The sequence below is a fragment of the Cyprinus carpio genome, chromosome A6 (genome assembly GCF_018340385.1).
Source record: "Cyprinus carpio isolate SPL01 chromosome A6, ASM1834038v1, whole genome shotgun sequence".
NCBI classification, from domain to species: Eukaryota; Metazoa; Chordata; class Actinopteri; order Cypriniformes; family Cyprinidae; genus Cyprinus; species Cyprinus carpio.
In genome coordinates this window covers 8,603,112-8,622,177 of record NC_056577.1, presented here as the reverse complement: position 1 = coordinate 8,622,177, position 19,066 = coordinate 8,603,112, and the positions used below count along the sequence as shown (strand labels likewise).

The window sequence follows — 19,066 nt, the reverse complement described above, 5'->3', positions numbered from 1 at the left end:
TCCTATTTTGTTTCTCGAATATCAACCAGTCCCATGGGTTTGGAATGAAATTAGGGTTAATCAATAACGGTTTTCATTTTTGGATGAACTAACCCTTTAAATTGGTATGTACATGAGCAGTATATTTTGCTGTCAGTGTTTTAGAGCACTGAAGTTGTATGATAAATTCTCTCAGTTGGAGTTGGAAGTGTTGCGTCAGAAGGATCAGCAGCGGTTGAGGCAGCTACAGCAGACGCTGGCTGACCTGGAGCAGAAAGAGAAACAGCTCACGTCAGATCGCCTGCAGAGAGACACACACTCCAATGGCCTGACCTTGGGTCAGAGTGCACTCACAAACATCCCTCAGGTAATATTCTCCAGCCATAAGTTTTGAATGGGTATTAGGTTTTTTTGACTTTTTTTGTACTGTTAAATTATAAACCCAAACCTAACCCAAAAATGCACTTGGCTTTTTTTTTTTGTTTTACAAGCAAATATACCCAGACCTACTGATTCTCAAAAGCTTTCACTCAGATGAAAGCGTTTGTAAAGATACAAAATGATTTATGACATTTAAAATTAAAGAAAAATAGGTTTTGTTGTACTGTGTTAGTACAGAATGCCTAAGAAAGCCTAAGTGCTAAAGGGATAATTCACCCAAAAATGAAAAAGTCTATTTACTCACCCTCGTGTCATTGCAAAACTGACTGACTTCTGTGGAACACAGAAGATATTTTCAAGACTGTTGGTAACCAAGTAGTTTCAGTTCTCAGGGACTTCAGTTGTGTTTTTGTGTACATTATAGTGGAAGTTAATGGTAACTAAAATTGTTCACACCAGTGTAAATGATTGGCACAAATATGGTTCCAATTTTTCGCATGTGACATGTCTGTTCACTTCAGAACAATGTTGGGAAAAAATGGCAGACGCATTGAATGGAAATGAGAATTCACTCTCTGACCATAGGTGGTACAGTAATAGTTATCCTTGAACAGAAAGGCAAGAAAAGCATCTGAATGTTTTTGGCCAAATTGTGCAACCCTTCAGACAAGCAAAACAAACCTGGAGATTTGTTTAAATTGCTTTTTAAATTCCAATTGCAATTCTCCAGAATCTCAATTATGCTTTCCCCAAACTGATTTTGATTCTTTAACGTAGTGTATTTGTAATATATTTAATCTTCTGCTCAATAGGATTCTACCTCATCCTCTCCCTCACTAATGGAACGTTTGCTGAAGGAGAACGCTAAGTTCTCTGAGTGTCTCGCTGCTCTGAGTGAGGAGAAGATCTCCCTCAAACACACTATATCCTGTTTGGAGAGAGACCTGCAAAGCCTGAAACGCCAGGAGCAGGTAAGATTATTTTCAATGTTTTTTTTTTTTTTTTATTATCCTTTTTTGAAAGGTGGACCTTTTTAAACATCTGTATACTCTGTATATTAGTCTGTATATTTTTTGGTTCTAGGTGTGATGCTACACACACACACACACTTTCATTTAAATACATGTCAAATTCAAAGTAGAGTAATTTGTTTTTGATGCTATAGATTTATAGATTTGGTTGTGTGTGTATGTCTGTCTGTCCATCAGGTAAATTCTCCTGCTGTTACGGAACAGTGCATGTTATTGGAGAAGCTGTCCTGGCAGAAGGAAAAAGCAACTCTTCAGGCTGCGCTGCGTAAAGCAGAGACTGAACTCTCAAAAGTCACTGCTAGCAATGAAAACAGACCCACCTGTGACCTCTCCAACAACAAGGTTAGTTGGATTAAAGTTTCACATTGTATAATTTGTCCTTTTCTTTTAATAGTTTGATGTACAGTGTTTTTGTTGTTTTTAAAATACACTTGTAATTTAATTATTTTTTCCATCAATTCAAACCTGGTTTAGGAAACCCTGGTGTTTTGAATGAGTCTTGCATAAGAGTGTCACATGGTGCTTTAAAAATAAGATGTAAAAGTACATTTTAAACCGTTTTAGTATGTTTGAAACGCTTGCTTTATGTCCTGTTGATCCTGTTCCTGTAGGTGCAGCGACTTTATGAGAGATACCTGCGAGCGGAGAGTTACAGGAAGTCTCTGGTGTATCAGAAGCGTTATCTGCTGTTGCTGCTGGGAGGGTTTCAAGAGTGTGAACAGGCTACTCTTGCGCTCATCGCTCGTATGGGTGCGCGGCCGACGTTGAGCCAATCGCAGGTCTCCAGGCCTCTAAACCGCTTCAGAACGTCTGTCAGAGTAGTCATCGCTATCTCAAGGTAAGAAAAATGGCTATGCAGCATGATTAGAAAATGATTAACTGTTTTCTGACATTTAGTTTCTTATACCTTTTTTTTTTTTTTTGCTTTAGTTTATGGGTGGTTACTTGGTTTCTTATTGCTTTTTAGACTGAAGTTCCTCACCAGGAAATGGCAGAGAGCTACAAGGAAAATCTCAGTAGGCAGTGCCATAGTGCGTGGAACAGGAGCAAGCACAGGTAAGTGTGTAAATCACATGATCTACTTGTTCACCTGCAGACTTGATTTGGTAATTCTACGGGTGATTTGAATCATTAGTCTTTCCTTCTGTCTTAGTTTCTGCTTTGAGGACTGAAGTGCTGAGGCCACAGCAGACTGGATTTGCGTATAACTCTCCACCCACCCGTGATCATGCCTTGGCTCAAAGGGGCGTGGCCTCGTCTCTGGTGCCGCCGATCAAATCACCCTTCAGACTGAATCATAGGTGAAAAATTTCTTACTACACAAACAGATGTATGGAGTGTTGATCTAGTTTGTTTTTCCCTTTTAGTGTTTTTAAAAATAACAGATTTATTAACTTAACTTCCCCTCTTTTCTCTTCTTATACAAAGAATGTACACAAGTCCAGTTTTGGGACCAGCTGAACGCTCCTTCAGCTCTACCCAAGATCAAGAACGTTCCCTTACGGAGTATATCCAACATCTGGAGACTGTCCAGCAGCGTCTGGGAGCCGGCTGTCCAGGTAGGATGAGGCCAGCCAAAACTTTTATAACAGGTTTTTTTTTTTTTTTTTTTTTTTTGTGTCACTTTTGATCAGTTTACTGCAGGGATCTCCAACCCTGTTCCTGGAGAGCTACCATCCTGCAGACTTCTGTTCCAGCCCTGCTCCAAACACACCTGTCTGTAATACTCAAGTATCCCTGAACACCTTGATTAGCTGCTTCAGGTGTGTTTAATTGGGGTTGGAGCTGAAATCTGCAGGACAGTAGCTCTCCAGGAGCAGGGTTGGAGACCCCTGGTTTAATGTCTTTGCTGAATATAATTGATTTATTAAAATATATAAATCTCACTGCCCCCAAACTTTTGAATGCAGTGTATATATATTATGTATTAGTTGCATTAAACCTGGAACATTTAAAAAAAAAAAAAAAAAAAAAAAAAAAATTTATTTGCACTGACCTCTACTGGACAACTGAAGCACATGACCAAACTCACGAATGGTGTTCTTGCATTCAGATAGTAGTGCAATTTTTCAAAACTATACTTAGACCCTGTTTCTGTAACTGATTACATTAGGATCCCTATTGACACCTAAAGGTAAGAGTATCCAAAACGTTAAATAATGGCCGTTTGTGACCTCTGACCTTACCATCTTACAGTCCCCAGAGCGGACAGGAGGCATAGCCTCCCCAATACGACAAGTTATAAGCAAAAGTGGTTTCTAGAAGATAGAACCTCGCTGTATTTGAGATGTTTGGCACCGGGGTCCATGTGGCCTTTAGAGGAGTTCAGAGAGAAGTTCACCTTCTTGTGTGATCAGTCACATTCTGGTTGGTCTTGTTTGACACAGGTGCGCGTCCCTGTTTGTCTGCATGAATGCTTCCATGTGCCTGTGCACTGTGTGTAGGGTGATTGCAGGGAAGGCAAATGCAGGACTGATATTTCTAATCATATTGTTTGTGTATTTTTTTTTTTTTCGCAGGTTCCCCATCAATGCTTCCATATGCCAGAAAATCTGATCGATGAATGAAGAAATCTGATCACTAGTGCCAGTCTGTTTAAATTAGTTTTTTTACATTCAAAAATTTTAAATTGCTATCTTTTTTATGCTTTATCATTTTAGCTGAAACAATATCACCAATAATGTGTTGTTGTTGTTTTTTGCAACCAGTGCTAAATGTTGTCTTTTTTTTTTTTTTTTTTTGTATACAAATTTTGAATGGTCTGTAATTGTTTACAGTGTATATTTTTTTACATGTTGTCCACAATAAGCATTTATTAAGACATTTGCACTTGTATATGTGATTTTTAATGGATGCCACTGTTTAAGTGCACATGGTTGGACATGTTTTGTAAAATGTTTTGAAAAATGTTTTATAATCTTTTTTTTTTTTATGTACAGTATTTCTATGGAAAACAATAAATATTTTAGTCTAAATCTAGTTATTTTTGGTCTGTCATTTCGATTAAAAAAAAAAAAAAAAAAGTATAGTTCACCCTAAAATGAAAATTCTGACATTCAGAATCTGGGTAACAGAACAATTTCTGGTGCTGGCCCCATCTACTACTACAATATTCTGAATCAAGTCAGTTCACAGGGAGTAATATTTGTGCATATTTTCTATATCCTTTAAGTTCTGACATATTCTAAAGTAACTTGCTTATTCTTTGCTGGAAAATAAATAATTCTACCTTTTTGACAGGAGACAGAAAAAAAGGAATGGCATAAAATCTCGATTTAAAGGAAAATATCGGATAAATTAGTTTTTGATAGGCCAGAAATTAAAAGAGTCTTAAGTAGCATAACAGTAGCTTATTAACTGTTAAATGCTACGTGATGCCTTTTCGTGGAGGATGTTAGCGTTATGGTGGGATTTAGATGAAGAAAAAAAATGTCCTCAAGTTGAAAATATTCGTTGCCATTTAGAAATCAGGAAATAATTGTTTTTAAATTTAAAGGTTTTAAAGTAAAAACAATACATGGCCGTCAAAAACTACGTTTGCGTGAAACATAATAATGCGGCCGCATCTGCGCATGCGCTGAAACTGTGTTGCAAACAGATGTAAACGAAACACTTGTAAACGAATATGTGAATCGGACTGCAAAGTTTAGAGTTTATAAAATCATCTTTTCAGATTCTGAAATCGGGTTGGATTCATTAGAATGTAAGAAAATCAGCGCGCTCTGCCAACTTGTGTGCTTCTGTAACGTTAGTTCAGCTCAGGTTCCAGCGTTTAATGTTGTTCATACTTCACTTTTCGCGAGCCCACCTAAGGAATTAAACTATGGTATTTCTATTTATATATAATTTCTTTCATTGTATAATTGTTGGATATGCATTGATACAAGTGAAAAAGTGGAGTGACGTGAACATGCGTACGGCCCGGATAGCTCAGTCGGTAGAGCATCAGACTTTTAATCTGAGGGTCCAGGGTTCAAGTCCCTGTTCGGGCGATACGTTTTTCTTGGCTTTTACTAACTAAAAATGTGCGTGCCAGTACAGTGTATGTGTAATGTCATGTAGTCTGTTGATTGTCAACCCTTTAAGTCACGAACTAATAAAACATTAAGATTTTTGTAGTTGGCTTTGGATTTAAAATCATATCTATTTAGATTATTTGTAAAGAATTGTACTCAAACTATTAAATAAATTTTATTGATGAATTGAACCTGTACAAAATGTAAATAAACAACACCTTCTAGAAACCGGAAAACAAAAGACAATGGAAAATGCACAGCTGCAGGTGATAGATTAGTTAAGGTCACAGAAGCAGTATAAAGGTCAAGGGTCATGCACAATTTGCACCTTGAACACTCTCTAAGCACAATGTATGTGAGCAGTGTGAGATATGAGAAATGCTGTCAGTTCATGTGAAAAAAAAAAATATATATATATACATTTGCCAAAGGTTTGTTTACTTCCCTTTTAGTAGTTAAGGGTTTGAGGATGGGAGACGCAGCAGTCTGCAGTCACTCAATAAGTGTCGTGCACTTTCTGGGCAACTTCAGTGCTAAAAACAAGCCGGTCCTGAGGTATATGAAGTATATTATGTTTTACATAACCCCCTCATTCTCATAGATGTTTTATTCACCTGAGCCATGGTAAATAAACTGAAAATGTAAGTAGAAAAAAATCCTGGGGTTTTATCCTATAGACAGAAATATACAACTTCCTTTAAAACTGCATGTTAATAAAAACAAGTCTGATTTGCCCACTGCCTTGGAGTCGTCCTTTGGATATGAATAAAGTGCATTCTTATTTGATGTTGTGCAAATAATACAAATTAAGAGAGCATGCATCATTTTTACAGTACCAGGCTTGTATGATCTTCAGTGGTTTTTCCCCCCCTCACAGAAATCTCTGTTTGACAAAATCTACTTTTGCAAAGCTTAACGTTCATAATGGCACATTGCATATTATAAATATTTCTTTCTCCTATCAAAATTACTCTAAGCAGCTCAAAAATACTTAGCACAAATTTCCTACATCAACACCAAGATTTACGTTTTGACAAGAATGGAAATGTCAGGGTCAACTGCACACAATCCTATTAGAAAGTTTACTCGAAGGACTTGGGGATGCTTTCTGTCAAACAGACTTTCCTATTCACAATGAAGTATTTTACAGAACCAGTTTTGCAGCTTCTCTAAGCTGGATCAATATGTGAGAACTGAATAATTGAGTGACTTTGATGATGTAGTTATTTGTATCATTCCCTCAGAAGCTCAAACCATTACAATGCATCTGAAAATTTGACATGATGCCACTCTGTGACCTACAATAAGCTCGGACTTGAGTTTTGTCCAAGAGTATATTTTTATCAGTGTCCAAAAGTAAATGGATGCTGTGAGTCTCACTTGAGTACTTCATCTACGATACACCTGCTAAATCACCTAAAAAAAAGACCAGAACAGAAATGATTATTAAGAATCCAGCACATATCACCATTGCTTCATATTTACACTTGCATGTTGTACCTTATGAATTTGTGGTGGTAGCTCATCCTCAGACCCCTCCTCGGGCACCGGGTCGTGATGTCTGCCCATTTGGTTCTCCTCAGACCAGCCGCCCATAGGCATACGAGGAGTTCTCTGGGCCCGAAAGCTTCCAGAAACAGGATCTACAGGAGACAGAATTTGTCACCCATGTAAAGACTAAGGAAGGGGTGGCACTTTTACATTCTTATGAATTGCAAATAGAGATCTGTATTACCTGAAGCTCCGCCGTAGCGCCGTTGGCTGCTGCTCTGCTGTGCTGGCCCCTCCTGGTGTGAGGTGGTTGGGAAAGTGCTGGACCGGGGGAAGTTGCGGGCGGCTTCTATGTCTTCATTGACACTCTCACTGCTCTCGTCACTCTCCTGTCTGTGCCAGGTGTGTCGAGACACCTCACCTCGGGACTGCTGCTTGTGCATCTACACATACATTGGATACAGTTTTTAATATTCAGGTGCAGACTAGAGACTGACCTCTTTCAACACATTATTGGTTAAAAGGCTGATTTGGACCAGACAGTAAAGGAAAAGCAGCCAAGATGCCCAGCCTTCGTGGAAAGTATGGGTAATATTTTTGCCATGTGTTGATCAAGACAGTTTCATATTCTTGGATCAGTGCATGTGATTCACTGATTCCATAATTCTGTAATAAAGTTTTGGTTCTATCAGCTGTTCATGTGGTGCTTTACCTCATGCATGTAAAGGGCATGAATGCTCATCTCTGTGGAGGCGTATTCTGATAGGATCATACTGGTCAGCTGGCCTTCCCAGGCACTACTGCCAGAGCTGATGGTACGGGCATCAGTGCTAGATGAAGACAATCCAAGAGTTGAAAAAAAAATAAAAAAAGGAACAAAATGATATGAAAGTTTTAATATTGGCAAGGACATTTTAAAATCAGTCTAGCTGTAAAGATGCAAAGACACATATATTGCCGTTAATATGACTTTTTTTTTATAGTTCTTCAAAAGAAGTATCAAAGAGGCTGCAATTAAAATATAGTAAAAATAGTAATAGAGTGAAATATTTATTCTATATATTTTTGAAATGTAATATATTCCTGTGATTTCAAAGCTGTTTTCCAGCAGCCATTACCCCAGTCTTCAATGTCACATGATCCTTCAAAAATCATTCTAATATGTTGATTTGGTACTTAAAGGTGCTGTATGTAGGATTGACACCAAGTGGTTGAACTAGGTATTGCAGTCCAAATTCAAAATATTGGAGAGGATTTTTTCACTCAGCCCCTGCTCCTCAGACTTGACGCACATTGCCAGATTGACAACACCTACAAGAACGAGCGCACTTGACGATGAATAAAATGAAATATGCTGTCTTTTCCGCCAACTGGCAACCCTGGGTGCCAAAATACAATTGGGTAAACTGGCAGTGGGCGAGTTTCACAAACCAAAAAAAAGATCGACATTCCCGCCCCAAATGCACATTTTCAAAGGAGAATAACTGACTGTAGCATTGTTTTTTATATAAACAAGTATGTTAACTTAGCATGTTTCTTAAATATTTACAAACATATTATGGTATTTTTATTCTTTAGTAGAGTCAAAATCTTACATACAGCACCTTTAAGTAACATTTCTTTATATTATCAATGTTGAAAACAGTTGTGCTGCTTAATGTTTGTGAAACTGTCATGCATTGTTTTCAGGATTCTTTGATGACAGCATTTATCTGAAATAGAAATCTTTTGTAACAAATGTCTTTGTTGTTTTGTTTGTTTTTAACTGTTTTAATGTTAATGAACACTGATTCATCCCAATGAGAATGCATGTGCCCAAAGCTAATTCTAGTGTCAATCTCAAAGTCAATTAAAATGCAATAGACTTGAGGCTGAGAATAAGAGAAAATCAAAAAAAATAATTAATAAAGCTGAAAAATTATATCATTTTAATGTGATATACGAAAAAAATATTTTACAACAACACAATCATATACTGTTTTAGTATATTCTATTAATTATTTTAATGAATATGTTAAACTTTTATTCAGTCATTACCCTGAGCCTGTCATCGCTCGTCCAGCCACCACAGCTGGATGGTCAGGTCGTGGCAGTCTGGCAGATGGGTAGCTGCCCCGCAGGTGTAGACTCGTGCTGACAGGAGAGATGGAATGGAGGGCGGATGCCCCCTCACTCACTCCAATGGACACAGGATTGATGGAGCCCTCTCGACCCAGATGCAGCGAGGCCAAGGAAGGGGGTCCCATCAGGAGATTTGCAATAAGACTGCGAGGCTGAAATGAAACAACACCCAAAATCAGACCTCATTTTAAAAAGAACTCTAATTGGTTCACTTTTCATTCATATTTTTTAGGATCCAGTCGAATACTTTTATATAATAGTAATTATTACTATTCCAATTATTGATCAGATTTGCCATTAGAAATATATCATATTATATGTAGTAATCTGGACGGATGGATGTTGGCAGCTCAGTCATTTGGATACCTCTGAATCAGACTGTGAATGGGTTGAGGTAAATGCAGGATTCTCTGCTATGACTCCCTGCTGTACTGCAGCGGCCTCACGGTGCACCTTCTCTTTCAGAAGGCTGATGAAATGCGTGCTCTCCCGAGGGGGCTGCCAGTGTGGATTTGTGATAGCAAAGTGCATGAGTGACAGTTCAGTCTTCCCATCTTCTGCCTGCTGATAGATAGAGGCCTCTGTTTTCCCAGCAGACATCCACTATAGTGGACCAAAAAAGGGCATCATAGTCAACAATATAGAGAGAACTAGGTAGATAGAAAAAAGCACAGTAATAAAAATAATTTTTTTGGAAAAAAAAAAAAAAATTCTGTCCTTACCGCAGGATGACCATGTTGACGGACATCCATCTGTGCAAAAGAGCAAGTATCACCCACACCAACCACGTCTACAGTAAAGTTTCGGAAAAAATCTATGATCTCTAGAGATTTACGCCGCAAGCAAAAAATAAGAATGAAGGGCGTGATGACAGGACTCAACAGCTCCTCAAGAATAAACACCTGCAAGAACAGATCAAAAGACAATCAACATGAAATTCTGTTATAGAAATGCATGGTATTGATTGTACTGTGAATGGATCATCCATTTTCAACCTCTTAAACTGCAGATGGGACTTGGGAATTCCCAAAAACATTTGCACTATTTATATGGCACGTCATTATTATCATCAAAATCCTGTTTTGATTCTATAATGCACTGTATCCTGAGTATCAAAAACTAAAATTAAAATATAGTTTTGGTATTCAGATTCTCATTTTTATTTCAGTTACTTTCCTGTGGCTCAGTGGTAGAGCATTGCGTAAAAAAGAAACATTATTCTGCTAAATGCATAAATGTAAATGTTAATGAAAATGTTATGTTAGATTTCATTAACAACGATAATAATATATTTGTGTTGGGTACACAAAGAATTATTTCTTAAGCTGCTGCTTTACTTACAGCCTTGTACTGAAAGAGCTGTGCGAACTCGTCTCTGGTCTCATAGCGGTGGGCATTACCCTGCCAATGATCAGGCATGTAATGGATGTGTGCCAAGATCACTTTAAGCAGCTGCTCCGGGCAGTACACCATATGCTTGTCTGGGATAAAAGACCTAGGGCAAACAAGGATGAAAGAATGAGCACAAAACAGTTCAAAGTTAAGACTCACCAGTAAATAAAATGAATAACAAATATCCAAAGACTCAGTTCTAGTGATCCGTTTTATCGTTGTCAGACCTGCAGATTGTGATGCAGACCCCAAGTAATGTAATACTGCTGAGCACGTGTTCGACCGCCAATACATCTTCATCATAAATGGTCAAAGCAATCAAAACTGCTAGTATGGAGCCCGCAAAGAATGCCACATTCTTGGCCACCACTGTCAGTAATGGTGACATGAAGCAGTTCATGTACTTCGAGGAGGCCTTGTAGCCCTTGCTGAGGCGTGACATCAGCTCATGGTCTAGTTCGTTGAAGTGTCTGAGGTAAAAACGGCCATACAGGGACCAACATCGAGCACCCAGACTTCCCGGCTCCCGCTTGATCACCTCAGTGTAGCTGAAGAACGCATACAGAATCTGCCAAATCAGGATAACTGGACACAAGAGAAGGTTGGCAATTCCAATCCACAAGATCCTTGAGCTCAGACGGTCCGCTAGCTCCAAACGGTTCCCTCCACGTTTGTACTCTGGCTTCAGACTCCACTCGTTTTCAAAAAGAGATCCAGGGCCCCAGAAGAAAATCAACTCAAAGTTATACTTGAGGCCACGAGTATAAAAAACAGTGTTGCCTAGCAGAGGCAAGCAAAAGCGCACGGGTAGGAGTGACTTATTGACCATCGCAACCATGTAGTTTTTAAAACGCAGTATGCGGTGGTAGATGTCAAGCTCTGTCAGTTCTTTTTTGTGGATGCAAATCTGGTGCTCCTTCTGGATCTCAATAATCCTTGCCTGCACCTCCTGCCAGGTGAAATAAGGAATGTCCGCCTGCAAAAGAGAAAGGGTTTATTAAACAGTTAAAAATGTGATATCAGTTGAATACTATAATTTCACTATAGTACCTTTGCTCAGAAAAATTATCAGTAGTTTGAGTGGCTTACAGGCATTAAAAACACATTAAGAACTAAGAAAAATAGAGAAAGCTTTCCTCCACTGCTGACTCAGAACCGTTTTAGTAAATGTGCTACAATGAGTTAGCAGAAAAGCTCACCATGGTCATTTTTAGGGCGTTAATGTAAAACGATCTGATCTCCCAGTAGCAACAGATGTTGTAGATAAACTTGACGAGACGGTGGAGCCAAAAGACCCCTGATATGATTAGGATGAAGATGACAAAAACATTGTCATGGATCCTAAAACACATCAATAAAAGACAGTTTGTGTTATGATGGATCATACTGATAGTAAAAAGCAAAAAGCCACATGATTAATGACATTTAATATAGGAAATATACCTAGCACTGCACACGTCCACTGGAAGAAATGCATCAGGGAGAGTAACCTTTGAGGAATCAGTGTGATTAACAAACTTGTTGGCAAAGAGGATGTCATAGTCCACACAATTAGCCAGGAACACTGTGAATGCCACCACAAACACCAGCTGCCTGGAATAATAATGGGGAAAAGTACATGAAACTTCAGCAGGTTCCAGGAATTTGATTACAGATTCATTGTTTACAGACACTATTTATGAGCATCATCATATTACACTATCATGTTTAATGAAGGATACAGCAAATTAATCGATACTTACACAAGCTCAAATATTTCTCCCAGCAGCATACACGTGAATCCATTCTTCTGGTGTAGATTATAGACTTACTGAATGTTAAGGAAAATATAAAGACTTACGTTGACTGTAATCACTATATTGAAGTAAATCTACTTGATCTAACTTGATCTATTTAAAAAACAATTTAGGTCAAAATCAAGCAATTCATTTTTAGTGCTCAAAGGATATTCTCTGGAAGAAAAGGTCCAGATTTTCAATGTGGTGCCATGGAGCTGCAATAAATAACTAAACTGATTAATTTTATGACAAAATTACATGGAAAATTTCAGAGCAAGGTTAACGGTAAACAGCATGTTGCATATCCATTGCTCATTTAAGGTTAACATGCCCAAAGAATAAAAGCATATGGCTCTGACATACAATAAGCACACAATCTATGTGGGGTCTGCTGTACATCTTACATTTGGATCCCTCTGGAACATGCACCAGCAGATTCTCTTCTCCGGGAGGGGAGTCGCTGTAGGACGCCTCCAGGCGCTGGTACTCTGTATCAAAGTGGGCCATCCCGCTGTCAGCCTCCAAATCTCCTGTCACACACTATCCCTTCTGCTGCCTTTAGATTCAAATGAATACTTACTTCATTATTAGCAAACCACTTGGTGTGATACAAAACAAGAAAGAATTGTTATTTAAATTGTGTTTTAAAGACATTTAAATATGTATAAACATGACAAATTGTAGTTCAAGCCCACAAAAACAAATCAGGACAGTCCACTAGCGACCTCATTGCGCAACACACGCTCATAAGAAACGTGCTCATGACTCACGTCATAAGAACCAATAAAATAACATACTCACCCAAAACAACCACTGGATTTTGTTGCCATTACGTTAGCAGTTTTAAAACAAGTGTTTGACCAGTTTGGCTGGCTTTGTCAAATGTCAGTCTCTGAAAAACAAACAATGCAAGCAATGCTACTTTGAAGGAACGTGTCTGCATTTAAACATAATACGTTACTGCTATTAGAAGATTAATAATTCTTACCTTGTACCTCCAGCCATTTCATTTATGAAACCAAAAGGTCTATGGGACCGATTCTGCTCTTCGTCATTAGATGAAACAGCAGAAACATAAGACACAGTCAGTCTGTTCTTGAAAAAGGCAAAAACACAGAGCACAGTCGCGTTGGTTCCTTTTTAAGTCTTCTATATTATCAGTACATGGCTTTTAATACTTAAAACAACTAATGTTTGTTACTGTCGCTGGCAAGTGGCACCCAGTTATTTGTCAACAAGCCTGAGGAAAATATGAAATGCGCGTCACATTGAGAAACACCTACCTATACAGCAACAAACAGGCTGTTCGCTATTCAGAAACAAGGTTTGAATGAAATCTTACCTCATTCGAATATAAGGAGCAGTGATTAATGATTCACACTCTGTTATATATGCCAAGCTCTCTTTTGTTTTCCCTTTTGAAGCATTTTTGGTTTCGATTCTTGACGCGCGGTACAGAGGCCGCGTCCTCTGTGTGACACATTTGCTGTCCAATCAGAAGCTGGTTTTGAGTGTGAACGAGCCAATGGCATCAGGAGGCGGGTCTTCTTTTGGTAAATACTGCACACAGTCAGCATCCATTCCAAAAGCATTCAGATGCTGAATTCCCCAAAATACACAGAAAGTTGTAAATGTGCCTGAATATTTAAATTACTCTGTGGGTTAAATAGTAAACATTGATTTATCATAGTTAGCTGCATGTTACAGGACAGCAAATTAAAGCCATTTACATATTGTTTTGAGAGAACTTAAACAACAGAGATATTCCACATTTCAAAAGGACAACACACTAGTCATTACAATAGCTTTTGTAGTGCTAAAGATTCCGTCTTTGTAGGCTACAATTTACACTGGTAATATGCTTTTCACTATACATTTAGACAGAGGTTTGAAATCACTTTTTTTTTTCGCCATAACTACCCTTTAATTTCTATGGTTAACATTAAAGTAAATATAATTTAAAAATAGGTTATATATATATATATATATATATATATATATATATATATATATATATATATATATATATATATATATATTAAAAGGGGCTTGTGATTAAAAACATACATTACAAATTTCAAATTAATTCAGGCATATTAAATGGTTCAGAAGGGTCTATTGTGCAGTCCTAGAGTGAATAGGACATAGTCCTAACTGTTCTCAGTGGGGTATGCCTGATGCAACAGGACACTTTGTGTAAAAGTAACATTGAATGGTCAATAGGGCAACAGCTCGCACTACCTGGCTATACAATGTCTCCCCCTTGTGACTTATTGTTGCATCAACAATGACTTGACTGATGCAACTAAGTCTGCTTAAGTTTCATATGATTTTGGAGAGAAACAGACTAAGATCATACTAATGTCAAGCGTGTATGCATAATAACTGCAGAACATTGCATGCTGAAATAATTGTTTAAATCTCAGATATGTTTAAATTATATTAATTTAACGAAAATCCTGCCTGATTTATCTCAACTTTACCAATAAATACACTTGAACTAGATGAAATGACTAGCGATATGGGCACTTTCTTCTCTTATACATTAGAAGCTGTTGCCCCCATCAAATTAAAAAAGGTTACAGAAAAACGTACTGCCCCATGGTACAATAGTAATACCCATTCTCTCAAGAAACAAACTCGTAATCTTAAACGCAAATGGAGAAAAACTACCTTGGAAGTTGTATGGAAAAACAGTATGTCCAGCTATAGACAGGCTCTAAAAGCTGCCAGGGCCGAGAATATACACAAACTCATAGAAAACAACCAAAACAATCCAAGGTTTTTATTTAGCACAGTGGCTACAAATAATCAGACGTCACCCAAACTAAATATTCCCTCACACTTTAGTAGTAATGACTTAATGAATTTCTTCACTGATAAAATAGATAGCATCAGAAATACAATAACAAATGTAGAATCAACAGCATCTTGTAACTCAGCTTCATAAATTGTACCCAAAGAAAAACTGCAGTGCTTTACAGTTATAGGTCAGGAAGATCTAAATAAACTTATCATTTCATCTAAACCAACAACATGTTTATTAGATCCTGTACCCACTAAATTACTGAAAGAGTTGTAACCTGTAGCAGAAAAACCGCTTCTCAATATTATTATCTCGTCATTATCTCTTGGTCATGTCCCAAAACCATTCAAGCTGGCGGTTATTAAGCCTCTTATTAAGAAACCACAACTAGATCCTAATGAACTGGCAAATTACAGACCCATTTCAAATCTTCAATTTATGTCTAAAATTTTTGAAAAAGTTGTGTATTCTCAATTGTGCGCCTTCCTGCAAAAAATAAAAATATATCTATGAAGAATTTCAGTCAGGTTTCAGGCCCCATCATAGCACAGAAACTGCACTTGTTAAAATTACAAATGACTTGCTTCTTGCGTCAGACCAAGGCTGCATCTCATTGCTAGTTCTACTTGAACTTAGTGCTGCATTCGGCACTATTGATCATGACATACTCATAGATCGATTATAAAACTATACAGGTATTCAAGGGCAGGCTTTAAGATGGTTTAGATCCTACCTTTCCGATCGCTATCACATTGTCTGTTCAAATGGGGAATCATCTCAAATAAATCCAGTAAAGTATGGAGTGCCGCAAGGATCTGTCTTAGGCCCTTTGCTATTTTCAATATACTGTACATGTTGCCCCTTGGTAATATTATTAGAAAATACAGGATTAGTTTCCATTGTTATGCTGATGACACTACAGATGAAGACCAGATGAAACTTCTAAATTATCTAAACTAACAGAGTGTGTTAAAAATGTAAAAGACTGGATGACCAATAATTTACTCCTATTAAATTCAGATAAGAAAGAGATATTACTTATTGGACCAATGGATGTACTGTTACTTCCTCTACAGTCAAAAATGTGGGTGTTACTGTATAATAGACAGCAACTTGTCTTTTGAAAATCAAGTTGTCTATTGTAATGCACTGTTAGGTGGTTGTCCTGCATCTTCAATAAACAAGCTACAGTCCAAAATGCAGTGGCTAGAGTCCTTACCAGGTCAGGAAAATATGATCATATTACCCAAATTTTACAGTCTCTGCACTGGCTACACTGATAAGTTCCGTATAAGTTACAAATATTACTACTAACTTTTAAGGCCCTTAATGGTTTAGCTCCTGTGTACCTAACTAGTCTTTTATCATGCTATAATCCATCCCGCTCCCTAAGGTCACAAAACTCTGGACTCTTGGTAGTTACTAGGATAGCAAATTCCACTAAAGGAGGTAGAGCTTTTTCACATTTGGCTCCCAAACTCTGGAATAGCCTTTCTGAAAATGTTCAGGGTTCAGACACACTCTCTCTGTTTAAATCTAGATTAAAGACACATCTTTTTAGCCAAGCATTCACATAATGTATCTCATAACCCTGTACATCTGATCAAATGCACATTAACATTCTTTTGCTTGGGTTGAACACATAATTTTTTGCTTAGTTTGGTTTGAAGATAATCTAATTTTTTTTTTTATTTATTTCTTTGTCTGTATTTAATTAAGCTTTATTTAGTATGGAAATCTTACAATTACATGGGATTGAGATAGAAAAATGAGAAGAGATGATGCCAACCCCTCAGACGACTTCAGATGATGTCAACTTTCAGACAACTTACAAAACTACCAACTTTTGCTTTAAGTTTGGTCGCAACATATAATCATTGCTACATTAAACTCTGTAAAATGTTAAGTTGGTCGCAGTGCCATACACTTAATGCCTCATCTGTGGTCATTCTTCAATAAGGTTCATTACATTAGTTAAAATATAAAAAATAACATAAATAATAATGAACAATATTTCCACAGCATTTATTAATCTTAGTTCATGTTAATTTCAGCATTTACTAATGCATTATTAAAATCACAAGTTGTGTTTATCACAAGTTAAACATTAATGCACTCTGAACTAACATGAACAATGAACAACTCTATTTTTATTAACATTAACAAAGATTAATAAATTGTGTAATAAATGTATTGTTCATTCATGTTAGTTAATACAATGTTAACAAATGACATCTTATTGTAAAGTGTTACCATTAATATTTATTCATCATACTGTTGAACTTGACAGTATTTTCTCTCTTGTTATTTCAGAGGAGCTTCAAAGAAGACAGAGAAAGCCACGGTCTTGCGCCCTGCGTTTATCAGTATCCTTATGTTCGTTGGGTGAAAAAGAAAACCTCAATAAACAGTAAAAAATAATTTGACTGATATCTTTCCCCCCAAGGTTTCTTAGATATCACGATAAATCAATATTGTGAATTCTTATGGCCACAATAACTGTGATATGAAAAATCGAATATCGTGACAGCCCTAATACACACCATAGCCCATATCTCTCCCTCTCACACATGATCTTTCAGGTTAATTTTTTTTACATATTTAATTTAGTTAAATGTGTCTGCCATGTGGCCATAAACCACCATTATTATAAATTAAAAAAATTGTTCTGATTATAAATCATGTAAATATTTAGTTAGGGGGCCTATACAGTTATCCACACTTAAAGAGATAATTCACCAAAAAATTAAAATTCTGTCATCATTTACTCACTCTCAAATTGTTCCAAACCTGTTTGAGATATTTTGAGGAATATGTGTAACCAAACATTTGACAATAGCCATTGATTTCCATAGATTTTTTTCCCCATACTCCATACTTTTTTTTTTTACAAAAACGTTAATTAAATCGAATATAACATCTCATCCATTTGCAATTTATTTCAATCACTTCTCATTATGTACATGTGGTTTTATTAAATAATAGATTGATTTACCTCAAATTCAACTTTAATTTATTATTGCATGAGGAAAATTGGATCAGGAAAATTGCATTACCTTTAGAAAAGTGCTGTAGTGGTGTTTGCAGCAGCACCAACATTTAACACGGATGAGAAACAGGATTTATGATTGTGGTTGTACTGTATTTCTGCATGATTGTCCCGCTGACCTTTGTCCATGCATTAGTGATATTGAGGACTGATTCAGATGAAATTCTGTCGTACTGATTGACAGGAGGAAGGAAGAGAAATGGGGGTAAGTGAAGACCCCTCTTGCTCAGAGATGAAGTCATTCCTCTTGGGACCCTTAATTAAATTGAATTCATGCAGGCTGCTGGGAACCATATGCATCTATACACACATACTCTTACCTACTGCATCTATCACAACCCATATGAGCATTGCACAGTTTTTTTTTTTTTTTTTTTTTTTTAATATTCAAATTTATAGTACATTAGGAAGGAACTAGAATGTTTAGATTTATTCATTTAAATATCAATGCATAATTATTTACTTTAAGCCATGATATATGTTTGTGTTTTTATGTGGTATTATCATATTTATATTACCATATAGAATGGAATTGAACATTTTTGTATCATATGTAAATTGTCAACTTAGCTGGTTAATTAGTTAGCATCAAAACAGAAAGAAAGAAAATTATCTGATTAATTTGACGATTGTTGCTTTGATTAGACACAACTTGCTTTCATAGGGTTAAATAAATTGTGACTTGATATTGTAAGATTTCTGAGTAGGCATGGAATAGAATTAACTAGACATAAGGTTCATAAGGTGCATAAACACTCAAAGTGCATCAAAAATCAGTGAAAGTGTCAGAAAAGTCCCATCATACACAAATATGCAAAGCAATATATTCAAAAATGTCCAAGCAAAATTGAATGTATTTACAATGCCAAAACTAATTTTGGTCAAAAAATAACTAAATGACTATTTCAAACAAAAATACCATCGTCTTCATCAGGATACAATCAATGGCTCAGCTAAAATGTTACTTTAGAAAAAATAAATAAAATAAAGCTTTATTAGATTTGAGATATTTATCCTTTCTT

The 19,066-nt window shown here is 36.8% G+C and overlaps 2 protein-coding genes and 1 non-coding gene across 12 annotated transcripts in view; 2 read left to right on the top strand and 1 right to left on the bottom strand.

Annotated features, from left to right (window-relative positions):
- Positions 1–4,366, top strand: part of LOC109091716 (A-kinase anchor protein 9-like) — a 46,753-nt gene extending 42,387 nt beyond the window's left edge. For all 4 annotated transcript variants that reach the window (XM_042757880.1, XM_042757879.1, XM_042757878.1 and 1 more), the window contains 8 exons: positions 176–346; positions 1,173–1,331; positions 1,569–1,733; positions 2,003–2,229; positions 2,359–2,447; positions 2,545–2,692; positions 2,820–2,950; positions 3,911–4,366. In XM_042757880.1, the coding sequence (XP_042613814.1) occupies positions 176–346; positions 1,173–1,331; positions 1,569–1,733; positions 2,003–2,229; positions 2,359–2,447; positions 2,545–2,692; positions 2,820–2,950; positions 3,911–3,954 (1,134 nt within the window). In that variant the 3' untranslated portion in view covers positions 3,955–4,366. The remainder of the gene's footprint in view (positions 1–175; positions 347–1,172; positions 1,332–1,568; positions 1,734–2,002; positions 2,230–2,358; positions 2,448–2,544; positions 2,693–2,819; positions 2,951–3,910) is intronic.
- A 944-nt stretch (positions 4,367–5,310) lies between these two features.
- Positions 5,311–5,383, top strand: trnak-uuu. The gene has a single exon. It is a non-coding gene; the product is annotated as a tRNA-Lys (tRNA).
- Positions 5,384–5,569: 186 nt separating this feature from the next.
- On the bottom strand, positions 5,570–13,690 carry LOC109091718 (autophagy-related protein 9A-like). 7 transcript variants are annotated; one of them, XM_042757871.1, is made up of 17 exons: positions 13,532–13,690; positions 13,178–13,279; positions 12,991–13,081; positions 12,594–12,787; positions 12,361–12,404; positions 12,154–12,218; positions 11,855–12,004; positions 11,611–11,752; positions 10,639–11,387; positions 10,361–10,514; positions 9,742–9,921; positions 9,386–9,622; positions 8,936–9,171; positions 7,611–7,728; positions 7,143–7,341; positions 6,908–7,050; positions 5,570–6,823 (listed from the first exon to the last, which is right to left on the bottom strand). In XM_042757871.1, the coding sequence occupies exons 4-17, from the start codon at positions 12,694–12,696 to the stop codon at positions 6,815–6,817; spliced, it is 2,529 nt and encodes an 842-aa protein (XP_042613805.1). In that variant the 5' UTR covers positions 12,697–12,787; positions 12,991–13,081; positions 13,178–13,279; positions 13,532–13,690; the 3' UTR covers positions 5,570–6,814. The 7 variants fall into 7 exon arrangements, with proteins under 7 accessions (XP_042613805.1, XP_042613803.1, XP_042613807.1 ...); XM_042757869.1 differs by having other exon boundaries at positions 12,594–12,745; XM_042757873.1 differs by having other exon boundaries at positions 12,594–12,745; positions 13,178–13,230; positions 13,532–13,684.
- Between the last annotated feature and the right edge of the window lie 5,376 nt (positions 13,691–19,066).